At 48.3% G+C, this 16399-nt stretch overlaps 1 protein-coding gene across 1 annotated transcript; it reads right to left on the bottom strand.

Moving 5' to 3' along the window:
* Nucleotides 1–1192: 1192 nt before the first annotated feature.
* Cilp (cartilage intermediate layer protein) lies at nt 1193–16039 on the bottom strand. The gene is made up of 9 exons (XM_046426587.1): nt 15915–16039; nt 14230–14398; nt 12125–12217; nt 11020–11289; nt 8851–9030; nt 8137–8451; nt 7127–7235; nt 6074–6231; nt 1193–4059 (listed from the first exon to the last, which is right to left on the bottom strand). Exons 2-9 carry the CDS (start codon nt 14288–14290, stop codon nt 1691–1693), a joined length of 3555 nt encoding a protein of 1184 aa, XP_046282543.1. The 5' UTR covers nt 14291–14398; nt 15915–16039; the 3' UTR covers nt 1193–1690.
* Between the last annotated feature and the right edge of the window lie 360 nt (nt 16040–16399).

Below are 16399 nucleotides of genomic sequence, written 5' to 3'. Positions count from 1 at the left end.
CTGAGTTCAATCCCTGGTATCCAAAACAAAACAAAACAAAAAGAATACAATTCCGGCATAGGCCAGAAGTGGCCAAAAGGAACTATGCTGGGTTGGCCGCAGGTCAAGAAAAGTTGTTTGTCCTGATTATAATAAAGAATGCTCTCCCAGGGCTGGAGATGTGGCTCAAGCGGTAGCGCGCTCACCTGGCATGCATGCAGCCCGTGTTCGATCCTCAGCATCACATACAAAGATGTTGTGTCCGCCGATAACTAAAAAATAAATATTAAAAAAAAAAGAATGCTCTCTCCTCTCCTAATCCTTCTGGCCTCTTTACTGCCTGTTCTGGAGGGGTTGGGAGAGGAACAACCTGAGTGCACCTTACCCCACCCAACTCCCCACTACCCTGACTGTTGATGCCTACAAGATTGTTCTGGCACCAGCCACTGGCCTCTGATTTACTATTTTAAACTGAATGTCTTCTCCAAAAACAAAGCCCTGTCCATTTGGACCAGTTGTTTTACTCCAGGGACAGGGGTTATTATACACAGCAGAGATCTTTTGTCTGGAAAAGTGGAACATCTTTATAAGAGTTTGGAAAGAAAAAAAAAGAAAAGACAGACCCACAGAGCACCCAACATTTGGGAGTGAGGTCAGCCATCCCAGCTGGAGAAGGCAATGGGCTTGTGGGGAACTGAAGTACCACTTGGCCAACTTGCCTAAGCTATTGGATAAGCACCACAGTATTGGAAAGAAAGACAAAAATTGGGACATATTTTTAGTCTTGCTCAGGAGCCCAGAACATGCTCACAACTCCAGGAATCTCTGCTCTTCTCTGCAAATGGAAAATATGATCCATGAGAATAAACTTGACTGCTGGAGTGTGTGTCTGGTTGCCCAGCCCTTAACTTAGGGACACTGGGCCTCACAGGGCCTTGTAACTGGAGTCCATGTGCTTCTCTGAGTAGCTGGCTCACTGTAATGGTTAAAAGACAGAACAGTGGCCTCAGAATGAAAGTTCATAGTGACATCTGCCATGAGCAAGAGTAAAAGCAAATATGAAGGAGACACAACTATCAACCTAGTATGACTGAAGATACAAGAAGATATTCTTTCTGGAGTTGGTAGAGGAACTATGACTATCCTATTTCAATAGCCTAACTTTGTGCACTAGAGTTCCAAATTCAGCAAAGTAATAAATAAGTTCTTTACATTTCAAGTAAAAACACTGTAGTTTATTTCTTTATTTCACCGCCACCTATATGTATGAATTGTGAAGGAGGCCTTGCTTACATCTTGCAGAGCATGGCCAAGAAATATGCTTTATATTGGTTATTTGATCTTCAGCATCAGATTATCATTATTGCAGAGATGAGCAAAACACGCTAAAAGAAAAGGAAGTACACTTGCATTAATGGCACTCAATGAAGAACAGTCAAAGATACAGGGTTTTACCAGTGGCCAATTTCTTGTGTTTCCCATGGCAGATGTCAAGATGTCACATAGCACACAGAGGCTTTATTTGTCATTTTGGGGGCTATGTGCCAATCAGTGTCATGGGACAAAGACAATAAGTAAAGGCATGAAGAAACAAACAAGCAAATTGCACCAAAACAGATGTGTTTAAATTAACTGAGTGACAGTTTGTGCATCAGTCTCACAATGGCTGTCACGTGAGGTGGGGGGAGTAAAGTATGAAGAACCACAAGACTTAGTTGCTCAGAGGCTGTTGAGCATCTCCAGGAATCCTCAGAGAGGCCACCCCTGCGCGCCGGCGCTGGCCTTCCCTACTTGCCCGCTGTTGCCTCCTTGAGGGCACCCTTCCTTGCACAGTGCCTGCAGCAGGCAACCGGGCCGGGGTGCTTTGGAGGTACTGGAAAGCACTCTGACGGCCCACTTGCCTCTCTGCACAGTTAAAGGTGAGAGCCACTCCCACGTTGCTCTTCATGATTCTGGAGGAGCCATCCGATGTGCCATCAAAGCACCTGCCAAGTGCAATCTCCTTGGCCACGCGAGGGTCCTGGTCCGTGACAGTATAGATGCCATAGTTGTGTCCCAGTGGGTCCAGGGGTGCCAGCATGGTGTACTCACTAGTATCATTGTTGACTGCCAAGGGTAGGTGGTTGACCAGGTACTCATGTAGCATGGAGTTTACACTAGCTCGATGGCAGCTGCCCTGGGGGATGATCTTCACCAGTGTGCGGTCCACACGGTCCTGGTCATAGAGCATCCCACTGCACTTGAACTCCAGACAAGCAGATGAGACATTGGGCTGGTCCCTGTCCCGAGTACTCCTCACGTCTCGGATTCCGTACAGCTTCCCCACGGTCCGCCGGTGAGTGCCCCCCATGTTGCGCGATCGCACATTCACCTCCACTGGCCCCACGATCTTTACCTTGATGTAGCATGCCCTGAACTCCATTGGCTTGGGCCACCATGCCAGGTAGTCTTCAGTCCAGCTCATAGGGTCATCTTCATTGAAGGGAACTGTGTTGTAGTCATAGTGATCCCCCTCAATCTGGTAGAACCGAAAGTGGGCTGCACTGGGTGGGGCCTCCTCACATGCCCGGAGGTTCTCGAAGGCATAGATAGGCCCATTGCTCTCCTCAGCTGAGTTGGGCCTTGGCTTGGCCATGCTGATCTGGAAAGCTGTCTTTTTGACCCGTGGGTCCTCATGATCTGTCCGACGGTACTTGAGCTTATTGAGGTAGGGCTGAGGGACACCAATGGCATTTGGGTTGAATTTAGGAGCAGACTCCACTGCTTCCAGTTCCTCCCCTGCCAGGCTTGCCAAGACATAGGCAGAGTAGGCATCAGGGGACTGGTCATCACAGAAGGCAGGCAGACAGGCCCCATTGGGGCCTGTGATGACACTGTCAAAGCGACCCCAGGCCCTCGGGTTGGATGAGAAGCCAGTTCTGGGCTCCAGATTGATCACAGAGACTACAACCCCTTGGATTTGCTCACTGGGCAAGAACCTCTCGCTCCGGTAGGCCCTCACCTTGATGTAGCACCTCCTGCTTTCAGGGACATCCAGGTTAAAGAGCCTCCTCTCACGGATCTCCATGTTGCCCACCAGGAAGGTTCTTTCTTCCCTTTTGTTCCTCCTTTGGCTTTCAAATTTGAAATCGCCTTCTTCCTCCCACAGCCCTGTGTCTGGGTTGAGGGACCAGAGTTTCATTGTGGGCACATGCTCTGGCATCTTGACCTGGGTCGAGTCAAGGTGGACCTTCACCTTGCCAGCATTAAGTGGCTCTGAGTTGGCCTCATCTGTGAAGTCCACAGAGAACATGCCATATGTCCGAAGAGGGAAGGTGTCTCCTTCATCATTGATGAAGTTCAGGTCACTCTGGGTAGCTGTGGCTGTGGAAATATTCCGGGGATCCAGGAAGGTCACACTGGCCTTCACTTTTCCCATGTAGGGCTCTCCATTCTGCCTGTAAAAACTCTGGGCTGGGATCTCCAGTTCCGCCACAGGGTCTTCTCCAACCACCTCCCCAAGAGGGATGATATTGGTCTCCATGGCTTCCAGAGTGATGGGCTCTTTCCGGCGGAGCATCTTGATCTCATGGAACACAGCACTCCCCTTCCTGTTGAAGGGCAGCACTTTGGTAGTGTTGACAAATTTCTGCAGCCTGTCCACAAATGTGAGCACCAGCCTCTCAGTGTCCTGGGGGACATGGAGGGTGAAAGTGCCCTTGTAACCAGTCATGCTCACACGGCTGTTCCCCATGTACACATGGCCAAAGCGCATGGGCTCCCCGTTGTCAGCAGCACTGACACGTCCCCGCACAATGCTCCGGGTCTCTGTACACCGCTGGCAGCTGCACTCCGTGGCCACTTTGGTGGGCAGCGTATATCCACTGCACTGGATCTCCCTCTCCTCAGTTTTGGAGATGCCACAGCAGTTCTCCACAGCATCCCGGCACCTGATCCCATTATCCTGCTGCCCTGCACAGGTCTTGACCGGGCAGTGGCCCACATCATAGTAGAAGGAGTTGGTGGCATTCTGGAAGCAGTCATGGGGAAGCCGGATAAGGTAGCTCTCAGGGGTTGGGTTGCAGGGACTCTCATCAAGTGCTAAAGAAGAAATGTGGAAATGTTAAAGTGGAAGTTCATACCCTACACCGAGTACCTCATTGTTACCTCTTCTCAGTTTCCAAAGGACAATCCTTTGCAATATCCTTGGGATAGCCATATCTCTGACAGAACTCTCTGAGGGAACAACCATTACAAATCTCATTTTTTGAAGACTTTTTTTTTTAAGTTGTAGATGGGCACAATGCCTTTATTTTTATTTATTTATGTGGCTCTGAGGATCGAACCCAGTCCCCAAGCATGCAAGACAAACGCTCTACCACTGAGCTACAACCCCAGCCCACAAATATCATTTTATAGATGGGGAAATGGAATTGGTTGCTGACGTCACTAGAGTAGTGGTTCTCAATAGAGAGGTCTTGAACATGTGTGAGGGTATTGTAGTCATCACCAAAATTGGGGGCACTACTGGCATATGGTGGGCATGGCTTCTGATGCTCTAGGTCCAGCAATGCCTGGCACTTTTCTGCATTAAAAAAATATTCTGCATCCTGCATGACTTTCACATATCCTGTGAGACATTCAAAAAGGTAGAAACCCTGTTTAAAAGGATTTTAGCCTGGTATTTTTTACATGGCCCCAACACACTGAATTTTTCAAGAATGCAACTACCATATAAATCAATCTGAGACTGTACTTTGTTTAGCTTGAAACAACACCAAGAATTGTTCCTTATATCAGGAAAATTACATCCCTACAACAACATTACCCAAGGACTATGAACCACCAAAATGATACTTCTGTATCCATCAGCATTTGTAGCTATCAATTCATGGTGACTCTGGATGTAAGTACATATGTCTGACCTCTATCTTCTCAAGTCAATGTGCCAAAGCGTTTAGATATCGAAATATTACTATTTTATGTTAAAATTACTTTCTCTTTATTTTTCCTGTATTTTGTAGTTAAGGCCATGCACATATATATTTGGAAATTAGATGTTGTTACTCTCTATAAATTGAACTGTGGAATAGTTAAGATAGTATTTTTTTAAAAATCACTGTGCCAAACAGGAAGCATTGGTGAGATGAGCTGGGAACCACTGCTGGGGGCTCCATGTCTTTGTTGAGGTCCAAATTTTTGTTTTGCCTGTTGCTCAATTTTCTTGGAGTCTGTGAAATATTCCAGAATTCCTCCAATAAATTCTCTTTGCCTCTTGTTTTGTTTTGTTTTGGCCAATTACTAAGATATCCTCTTTCTCCCTCACTTTCCAAGGACAGATTTTTGATAGATCTTTGGCTTCTGAATTTCTTTCCCTCCAGTTCTCTTCTAGAAGCCAACTATAATCAGGTCACTGTTTCTTATAAAGCCCCCTCAGTTCCCCACTTCTGTACCTTTGCCCATGCCAGACCCTTCATCTGTATACCTCTACACACAGTAACTGCCAATTCTTTAAGACCAGGGATTCAAACATGGGCTGCAAATTAGAATTACTGGGGCAGTTTTTAAATCATGCATGCTCAGGCCATATCCCAAATTAAATCAGACTCTCTAGGGGTAAAAGGCAGAGATATCAGTAATTTTTGAAACTTTCAATAGGTGGTGCCAAAGGAAAGCCAAGACTGAAAACCATTACTGAAGCTCCAACTGAAAGCAGCCACTTGGAAATCAGGTCTCTCACTACTAGCATCCACAGCCCCATGCCTGTAATCCAGTCACTCGGGAGGCTGAGGCAGGAGGATTGCAAGTTCAAGACTAGACTTAGCAACTTAGCAAGACCCTGTCTCAAAATTAAAGGGATTGGGGATGTAGCTCAGTGGTAAAGTGTACCTGGGTTCAATCCCTGCTACTTGTTTGTCTCATTTACATTTCTTCACCCCTCCTCAAATGGTGGCTCTGTGACAGCAGGAATCAGGTCTGTGCCATCAGGTCTGTGTACCAGAAGGCATGGCACTTTGCACAGCTCACAAAAGCCTGAGCTTTTACTTCCTACCTATGCTCAGTGGGTGTTCAGTGAGCCTCATTGCAGATTCAGGACCCAGACATAGGCTCTTACCTATGACAGTCAGCTGGGCAACCTGGGACTTTACAGCCCCAGCATCACTCTGTGCCTTGCAAAAGTAGTCTCCAGCCTGGTCCTGCTGCAGGTTCTTCAGCACCAGCTTGCTCTCATGCTTGTAGAGGGAGGGATCCAGCAATGTGTCATTGTGGTACCTGTGAGTGATGAAGAAGTAGAGTAGGAGTGGGCAGTGGGAGGGCAGGTATATCTAAGGATAGTCCCAGGAGCAAGGAGTCAGGGAGACAAATGGCAAACGGATTCCTGCAGACATCAACATCGGCTGTGACATGCCTGAAGAGCACTGATTGGCTTAGGAGTCAAAGGAATTGGTTTGAAATCCCAGGCCTGCCATTTAACTGGTTGTGGATCCTTGGACAAATCGTCTCTCATCTCTCTGAGCTGTAGCTTCCTGCTTTAGCTTCCAGCTGACCTCAGAGAATTGTTGGGATTGTCAAACAAGGTAGTGGCTATAAAATGTTTGTGGAGAGTAAAAGACTCCAGCTCTTGGGGCTTCTGACACTGTTTTTATTGGGGAAAGAGGGATTGAGGAACCTGTACTTTGTCCTGAGAACATGCAGGTCAAGGACCCTGAGACCAGCGATGATCTGGGGGACCATAAGTTTGAGGGTACAAGAGGGCTTCCCAGTGGTCTAGGCAGCCTCAACCCTGCAGTTCCCACTTGTAAACACAAATATCCAGGCTACCTTACTTAGAACTTTATTCTATTGGTTTCTGGGTTTTTTTTTGCTGGTGGGGGGGTTGGGGTACCAGGGATTGAACCCAGGGACACTCAACCACTGAGCCACATCCCCAACCCTATTTTGTATTTCATTTAGAGACAGGGTCTCACTGAGTTGCTTAGCACCTTGCTTTTGTTGAGGCTGGCTTCAAACTTGCAATCCTCCTGCCTCAGCCTCCCAAGCCTCTGGGATTACAGGCATACGCCACTGCACCTGGCTTATTGGTTACTATTATTAATCCCTGACCCAATGCAAGAAACCTCTTGTTTCCAAAAAGAAAACTGGGAAGAGTAACTGGCAGAATACACACCAGAAGTACTTGTCGGGACTGGGCTTGCCTGTGGCCTTACAGCACAGGGACACGCTCTGCCCAACTCTCCGTGCTTTTGTCTCTGGGTTCGTCACGATGTACGGAGTCTCTGGGACAGAAGATGAAAAACAGTGTTTGGATTTTTTTCTTTGTCACAGGTTCTAAGAGCCTTGCTTTCTCAGGGTCCCAGATGGTGTTCAAATTGTATGGCTTCACCCTCACCTCAGGCCCATCTCTAATGGTCTGAATAGCTAAGGGAACCAGTCTAGAATGGAGTCTACTGCTTCCACCCCTCAGCCTGACCACTGAGCTGCATAACCAGCAATTTTTTATACTTTATTTTGAGACAGGGTCTTGCTAAGTTGCTTAGGGCCTCGTTAAGTTGCTGAGGCTGGCTTTGAATTTGTGATTCTCCTGCCTCAGCCTCCTGAGCCACTGAGATAATAGGCATTTACCACTGCTTGTTCCTATGGCCTGTCAAGCAGCTTGTAGGTGGACCTTGTGCCTGCCACGATTCCCAAGTACTACAACTGAAACAAAACTAGTGGTTTTGAATAGCACAATATTAATGTTCTGCTGCCTCCAGCAGTTTTTTTTTTTTGGGGGGGGGTTGTTTGTTTTTTACCATTCTGCACCATTTCTGAGCTCCCCAACTCCTCTATGACTTCCAAACCTTACACTATATTATAATTTTGGATAATGTGGCCAGGGAACAAAACCTATGAATATCTAGGGGAAGAACACGCTACAGAGTCCACACAGCAAATGCAAGCCTTTGCATTTGAGGTAAGAGTATGTCTATATTTGCCAGGAGGCCAGTTGGCTAGAGTAGAGTGACTCCATATTGGGGGAGTACTAGGAGAGGAAAAATAAAGAAATAAGGGAGAGCTAGATGATTTAGAGCCTCGTGGGCCATAGTAAGGATTTGGGGTTTTACTCTGAGTAAGCTGGAAAGCCAGTCTTAGCACGTCACCCCTCCTCACTCACCCAACCTCAGAGAACTTAGGTACCTGCTCTCATGAACTCTGCATTGATGGTGGCTGTCTTCAGATGACTCTTGGGTATTGTGAGCAAAATAGGGGCAAACTTGGTCTTCGTGATCTTCAGGGTGCTTTTACCATCAGGGCACAAGCCAGGGACTTGAAACCTCCCCTGGCTGTCTGTCTTGGTCAGCATCTTAGGCGTCTTGGTCAGCAGGTAGACAGTGGCCCCTGAGGCTGGGGCACCCCCAGGAAGGGAGACAGCCCCATGAAGCATGAAGTCCTGACACATGCAGGCATCACAGTCAGCATTCACCTGGCCCATGGAGCAGGTCAGGTCACAGGCTGTGGAACAAGAAGTCACATTAGCAGGGTTCATACGGATTAGGGCCCTCCCTCAGCACTTCCCAGCCTGTAGATTCACATGTGCTCCCCTTCTTCCTTAGGCCTTTGTTATCCTTCCTTATCAGCCTGCACAACTAATTCCTACCTATCCTTTAAAACTAAGCCCAAGACACCTCCTCAAAGGAGCTTCTCCGTATTCCTCTAAGCTATAATTATTGACCTTGTTCTGTGTTCCTAATTACTCTCTATATCCCACCTTGGAGCACATAATAGATATTCAATTAATACTTGATGAGTGAATGAAGGAATCTATCTCAGACTGACCCTTTAACCCATCTTTCTATGCTGTCTTGACCTCACCCACCACACCATGCCCAGTGCCAGAAAGGAGGGTGGTACCTGGACAGGCCTGGCTCACACAGAGCTGGCCCTCTTCAGTAGCCTCATCACATAGTGACACCGACTCTGCCAAGCAGGTGCGTGTGCGAGTCTGGACCCCAGTGTGACCACAGGGAGCTGAGCACTTGCTCCAGGGTGACCAAGGGCTCCAGATGCGCTCTGTGTCTTGGCGCAGGGACCCTGCAAATTGATCAGCAGATAATCTGACTTTCCTCCCCTCCCAAGGGGACTCTGTCAGGAAACCTGATCCTGAGGCTGTTTTTTCTATCTGGTAAGGAAAGACAGGGCCCCCATTTACATTGTAGATGTCACTGATATTTATTTTTATTGTAATGATTTTTCCAATACAGGGAAGTCAAAATCTTGAAGAAGTAGTGTCTCTAATTTGTGCAAAGGCACCATATGGGTTGGGATGGTCCTGAGTGGGGCTTGCTGGGTCAAACACTGGGATTTGATATGCTTCCCGAGGGCAGCACCAGCTTCCTTCTCCACCAATGTGGAAACAGCCATGTGCTTTCTGCACACAGGCTCTGGCCTGCAGTGACTCCAACATCCAGCCTCCTACTCCCCATCCTCCTTACCTCTGGTCTGAGGCCTGTGTGCAAGAATGAGGGCTCTGATCTTACCCAGGAGAACACCACTACCACTTAATGTAGCATAAGATTATGTGGACTAGCAGATCCCCAGGGGGGAAGGTGCCTATCCAAAGTTAGCAGGACTACAATTGGCATGGTGGTCCCAGTGACTTGAGAAGCTGAGGCAAGAGGATTGCAAGTTCAAGCCTCAGCAACTTAGTGAGAGCCTGTCTCAAAATAAAAAATAAAAAAGGGTTAGGGATATAGCTTAGTGGTAGATCATCCCTGGGTTCCAGTATGTAAAAACAGGCCGAGTGCCGAGGCACACGTCTGTAATCCCAGGGGCTGAGGAGGCTGAGGCAGGAGGATCGTGAGTTCAAAGCCAGCCTCAACAATTTAACAAGGCCCTAAGCAACTTAGTAAGACCCTGTCTCTAAATAAAATATAAAAAAGGGCTGGGGATGTGGCTCAGCAGTTAAGCACCTCTGGGTTCAATACCAGATACCAAAACAAGCAAACAAACCTCAAAACAAAAGCAAGCAGGCCTGCAGCTGACCATCACTAACAACTGAATTATCCAGTGCAGGGGTGGGAGAGTGTAAAGAAGCTGGACTCTGCAAACACAGACAGGATTCAAATCCCTGCTCTGTACTTATAGGCTGTGTAATCATGAAGAGTTACCTAACCTCTCTACACCTCATGCAACCTGTCAAGACAGGTCTTAGGCCTCTAAGGTTAGTTGTCAAGTTCAAATAGTGTGGATAGCTAGCATGGCATAGGAGCAAAAACAGAAACTAACACTTGGTGAATCTGGGTTCAGTCCTCTACATTCATTATTTCATTTAATCCTCATAAAAACCCTATGAAGCCCAGGCACAGTGGCATATTCCTAGAGACTTGAGAGACGGAGGTAGGAGGACCACAGTTCTAAGCCAGCCTCAGCAACTTAGCAACGCTCTAAGCAACTTAGCAAGACCCTATCTCAAAGTGAAAAAATAAAAAAGGACTGGGGCTGGGGTTGTAGCTCCATTGTAGAGCTCTTGCCTAGCACGTGTGAGGCACAGGTTTTGATCCTCAGCACCACATAAAAATAAATAAATAAATATAAAGATATTGTGTCCATATTTTTAATACTAAAAAAAAATTTTAAAAACATAAAAAATAAAATAAAAAATAAAAAGGACTGGGGATGTGGCTCGGTGGTTAAGCACCCCTGGGTTGAATTTCCAGCACCAAAACAAACAAAACCCCATGAAGATTTACTGGTACCCTTGTCTTACATATGAGACAATGGTGAGAGAACATTAGAAAATTTATCTAGGGAACACAGTTCCTCACGGTAGGTTCTGGATTCAAATCCCAGCAGCCCAACTCCAGAGACTATGCTCTTCACCACTGAGCGACACAAGCACAATACAATGGGGTGATGGGAGGGCTCCCATGAATACGGAACAATATTTGGGAGCTGATGGCACTTCTGAGTTGGAAGCATGGTGTGTGATGTTCAGAGTTCCTGCGGCCAGAGGCAGGTCGTGGCCTCTCCCGGTGTCGACACTGGAGGGGGAGGTAGTGGGTAGGGGTCCTTCAGACTCACCTGGTGGGCAAAGGAAGCGCACAGTGTAATTTGAACAGTTCTGGCCAGGACGCTGCTCTCTGTTAAGGCACCAGAAGCCCTCACGGGGACTACCATGGACCACCTGGCCAGTGCTGCCCGCAGGTATCCAGTCAGTGGTCCGAGCTTCTAGCTTCAGGGGACGGGCACACATACGATCTCCATAATAGAAGCGAATGGCATCCAGCCGCTCATAGTCACCCTGTCCGCCGGGGTGGTCAATGTTGAACCATGTTGTCCACTCACCTGGACCTGAGAGAGTTGGGTGGGGAAGAGCTATCTCTAGAGGCACAGTGAGCTCCAGTTCTCCTTTCCTGCTCAACCCCTGGGGTCCTCCCTGATACCTCTCACCCACCCGGCCACCCCATCATTTCAGGTCCTGCCATACTTGTCTCACCAGTATCTCTCCATCCCCTCTGTACCTGCAAGGCACAGTCCTCCATCGGCCTGGAGGAGCCATGGCAGTAACTCCTGCCTGGTCTCTCTACCTCAAGGGTCTCCTTCTACCCCATCTTACCCCTCCTCAAAACTGCAGTTGGGATATGCTTTCTCTGTGTGGCTTGAACCACATTACTCTCTGGCTTAAAATCCCCTTAGCAAAGCTAAGCTCCTGTTCTCTCTCCATCCTCCTGCCTCCTCACCTGCCTGTGCTCTGGCTCCAGGAAGCTCTGCAGCATTCTTAGAATAAAATAGGTAGCTTCATTATTCTTAGCTGTCCTATGCTATTTCTTTGTCTGGACAGAGATGTAGGCCAAATGCCTTGTAAAAGGGACTTTACACAACCAGGTGCAGTGGCACATGCCTGTCGTCCTAACAAATCAGGATGCTAAAGCAGGAAGATCACAAATTCAAGACCAGCCTCAGCAACTTAGCAAGACTGAGCAACTTAGTGAGACCCTGTTTCAAAATAAAAAATAAAAAGAACTGGGCACGTAGCTCAGTAGCAAAGTGTCCCTGGTTTCAATCCCCAGTCCCCACAGAAAGTGGGTTAACATGAAAGCGTCACACCCTGGTTTCAGAGATTCACTTAGTAAGCTCAGTAGAGACCCCAGCCCTCCAGGCCTTCCCTGCTCCAGCCATGACTCACTCTCCAGGGGATCAGCAGGCTTAGAAAAGGTGCTGGGGGTCCTCTTCCCAGTTTGGACTCTTCTCACTGACTGAGTCAGCATCGTCTGCCTCCCTGAGGGTCAGAAGGAGAAAAGGCTGAGTGAGGGTCTAGGACTAACGAGGGGTCTCTTAAAACACAGGGAAGCCGTGTGGTGTGGTGGATGCAGCATGAGTCCTGGCCATGGGGCTTCACCACTGCACCACTCACAGCTGTGCCACCTCAGAAAGTCTTCATTCCTCTGCACCTGTTTCCCCCTAAAATAGAAATGCATTAATAATCACTACATCATAAGTGATTATGGTGCATTATTCAGGGTAATAATAAATGGAAAGGGAACTGGCAAGTAGGGCGTGCTCCATGAATGGTAGTTCGCTTTTCACTCATGTTCTAGAAATGGGTAAGCAGAAACCGCTGGGCAGCCAATGGGCTGGGACTCCTGCTTTGGTGTCTCGACCTATCTTTTGGCAAAACTGAGCCTTTTCTCAACTGTAAAATGGAGATGTTAATTCCCACCTCATTGTGTGATTCTGGCATGAGGATTCCATGACTTAAAACATCAACATCTCTGAAGTGTACGAAGACAGAGCAGGAGCTCTGAAGCCTCTGCCACCTCCTAACTGCGTGACGTTGGCAAGCTACTTAACCCATCTGGCCCCGTGTTCTCTCCTTATAAAATGAGGATGATAGCAGTTCCTGCCTAAGGAGATTGCGGGGATTACAAATGTTCATTCATAAAATCCACCTAGAACAATGCCTGGCACCCGGTGTGCACAGAATAAGTGTTAGCAACGCTGTTAGCTCAATGCCCGGCACAATGGACGTCCATTACCCTTCCCTTGGCAGTCTGGCTTTGGGAGTCCACCCTCCCATAGAGGACTCATGGCTTAACTGGGTCAGTAGTCCTCGATTTTTTTGACCTCAGACTTGGCTGGTCTGTCTGAGGATAAATACAGGGTCCTCAGGTCATGGGCATTTCCGAGCCTTCCTCCATGTGAGGCTGAGTTGGGGGCTCTGGAATGGAAGGAGAAAGGCTAGAAAGCCTTGAAAGGCAATTAACTCCCAGGCGGGGAGCCAAGTCAGAATTCTCTGTGCTGCTTAACTGGGGTGATAGGAGCTCTTTTAATCAACCTAATCTGATTTCCCCTCCGATGGTTGAATGTTAATCATCTTCACAAACAGCAGCTGTCAGGGTGGAAGAGTGAGGCAGAAGGTGGGTGCACACAGGGGTTGGCGCTATGCTGAGACAGCCTTTGTTCCTGCATCTGTGGTCACAAAGCCTGCAGGGCATGCAGCTTTAAAAAAGGGGGGTTGAGATTTTTTCCCCCATGATCTGAGTATATAGTTAGAAATCAGGAGAGAGGGAGAGGTGGGAAATAGCATGCAGGAGCTCTACTGCCGCAGGAAGTCTGCAATCCCATCAGGCAACTTCTCTCTGCTTGTTTTTTTCAGAGTTCAAATTTATCAGAGGATGGGTTCAAGAGGACAAGAAGAACAGAGGGGTTCTGGAGTTTCTGTGAAATTTGGCTGTGGGGTCTAAATGAAACTGAGCTTTAGAACAGAAGAATTTTCATGAAACTAAAAACAGACCAACCCCTAAACCTGCTTCCAAGAATTCAGTGATCCCCTGTGACTCCCTTTTGCTCTGGCTGCCGGGAAGCTCAGAGCTAAATTTAGGACTCAGGTGCAATAACTTTCCCCTGTTTTTTCCTTCACCCTTCTCCTCATTTAAAAGTTTCTGTTCTTGGGCTGGGGCTGTGGCTCAGAGGTAGTGCACTTGCCTGGCATGTGTGATGCTCTGGGTGTCTTTAGACCTTTATTTATTTCTCAGCACCACATATAAATAAAAAAATAAAGGTCTATAGACAAGTTAAAAATTTTTTTAAAAAGTTTTTGTTCTGTGAGTTTTAATATGGAGAACCTTCTCAAACTTGGGAAGGGGAGGGAAGCAGGGCACAAATTATGAATACACCATTAAACAGCCTTAGATCTTAGGGCCTGTGTGTTGCATAATTGGGTGCTAGAACAGACATGACTTCACTATGGTAAATGGAGGATTTGGGAGCTAGCAGATACTTAGCCTGTACCCAACACAGAGGTGACTTCCAGGACCAGCAAGGAGAACACCCAGGCCTTTGTTCCCACCATTCTTTTCCCCAGGCCTTGTGAGAATGTGGCAGGAGATGGGCGAGGGTGTTTCAGAGTCAGCTTGTCTTAGGAATGTGGTTCCCTGGAAATCTTCTCAGATCCAATGACCTGAAAAGAAACAAAGCTTATTAGATCCCACATTTCTGAGTGCAATATTTCTTGACATGTCAAGGATGGAAGGATGGCCAGAATGCAGTCTTGTGGGAGTTATCTCCTCAAGTTGCAAAACTGAGCAGCTTGGGAGATGCAGAGGCTCAGAATCTGAGTTCAAAAGAGGCAGATCCAGTTTCCAACCCAGTGTCCCTATAGAGGTGGGTCACCAGGGAGAGTAAAAGTGAAGAGGTTCCCTGCCAAGGGAGGGACCAGGATTTATTTACAAGTCTTCCAGCAGCTTCTAGATGACTTGTAAATAAATCACTTTCAAGACCTGGGCTTGGGGGCCTTTTGTTCTGCTACACTTTGGTGGGGTTCACACTCTTGAATGGGGGCTAAATATAAAGACAGTGCAGCCCTGGCCCTGATCACCGTGGTCCAGCAATAGCAGGCAGCTGAAGGGCGCAGATGCCTCGCACACCACCTCCCAGATGTGCACGCGCTGCAGCTGGAACACATTCTGATTTGTTTTGTTGGGGCCTGGGTGGGAGTTCCACAGCCAGGAGCCAATTGAGGGAAAGCAGACAGGGTGCCTTGTGAGTGGCCAGGGCTCCCCAAAAAACGCTGAGCATGTAGGGGCTACAGGAGTGGGGAGAGGACAACAGGCCTGGCAATAAGGTTAGGGGACTGTGGGACGTGTGTGGGCTGGGCTCTCGGCAGGACATTTTTCTCTCTCCCCAGAGCTCTGGCCAATCCAGAATCTAACCAGTTTCTGGAGATTCAAAATTGGTTTCCTTCAATCTCCACAGAGTCTAGGGTGTGGTGGGAAAGGGGAGATGCCTCCTTTCTGAGAAAAAGATGGAAAAACTCAGATGTTCCAGGGGAAGGACAAACCAATTCCACGTTGCAGACCCTGTAGACCAAAAATCACTAACCCCTCCCCACCTGTTTCTTAGAGGAGGGAACAGAGTCTCAGGGAAGTCACTGCTTCAGTTGTTGCAGGCCTTATTCCAAGCACCGGGGAGCTGAGCAGGGGCCTGAGCATTCCGCAGGCCTGCACAGCACTCAGCCCAAGCCTGTTCCAGGCAAGTCTGAGAGGCTAAGGTGGCCTGAGGCACCCTGTGGAAAAACCATTTCCCATCTGGCAGCCCAGGGAGGTTTCTCAGAGTCCCACCATTTCCTCAGCAAATGCCCTGACATTCAGGCTCCCTGAACCCACGCTCCGCAGAACTCTTGGACAATGCACACTGGCTGGCCGCAAGAAGAAAGCAAGGCAACCAGAGGTATAGAGACCCAGAGTGGGGCCATGGGGTGGGGTGGGGGTCCCTGATCTTGGCTGGGGGAGGGCTAAATGGGGAAGAGACAGCATTTCAAAGCAGAAAGTAGAGTCTTCTCTGTTGGAAGATGATGGGTCAAAGAGAAAAAAAAAGAAAGAAAAGAAAAAGAAAGAGGGTGGCCAAGGGAGGCCAGGAGCAGCTAAATCAGACAGTTTGGTACAGGGATGGGCAAGAGAATTAGGAGTGCAGCTCACCGTGTCCTGAGCAGGACTCCTTAGCGGGGGTCCAAGTCTTCGCCTCTCCCGCAGTCCAGCGTGGGCCTTATATAGCACAGCTGGTGGCTCAGCCTGTGGCAGCCAGCCACTGGGAAGCAGCAGTGAAACCAGATCTGAGCATGAGCCTCCCTCCCCTCCCCACACTCCCTGCAGCTCACAGAGGCTGGGATTTCATGTCTAGATCCTTAGGGGGCATGCCATGGGTCTGATGATGGCCCAGGTGGGCATCTGCCTGGCATTCCACAGGCCAGAACAGAGAGGCAGGGGTCAGGAGGTAGGTTGGGCACTGAGAGGAGCCTTGGGAAAGGGCCAAGGAGAATTCTACATCTGGCAGCATTTCAGGGCTCTGGGGATGGTGCGCTCTTGCCTAAGCTTTGCTTGCTGATCCCCCACATTCCCCTGGCCCTGGCTCCCCCTTTGCAGAGAGAAAGCACTTTGCTAGCCTTGGCACATACTTCAAGCAT

The sequence above is a fragment of the Marmota monax genome, unplaced genomic scaffold (genome assembly GCF_021218885.2).
Source record: "Marmota monax isolate L192 unplaced genomic scaffold, Marmota_monax_Labrador192_F-V1.1 WCK01_AAM20220418_F8-fsc00078, whole genome shotgun sequence".
NCBI lineage: Eukaryota > Metazoa > Chordata > Mammalia > Rodentia > Sciuridae > Marmota > Marmota monax.
The sequence above is the reverse complement of the archived record's forward strand: the minus strand, read 5'-3'. Positions and strand labels throughout refer to the sequence as shown.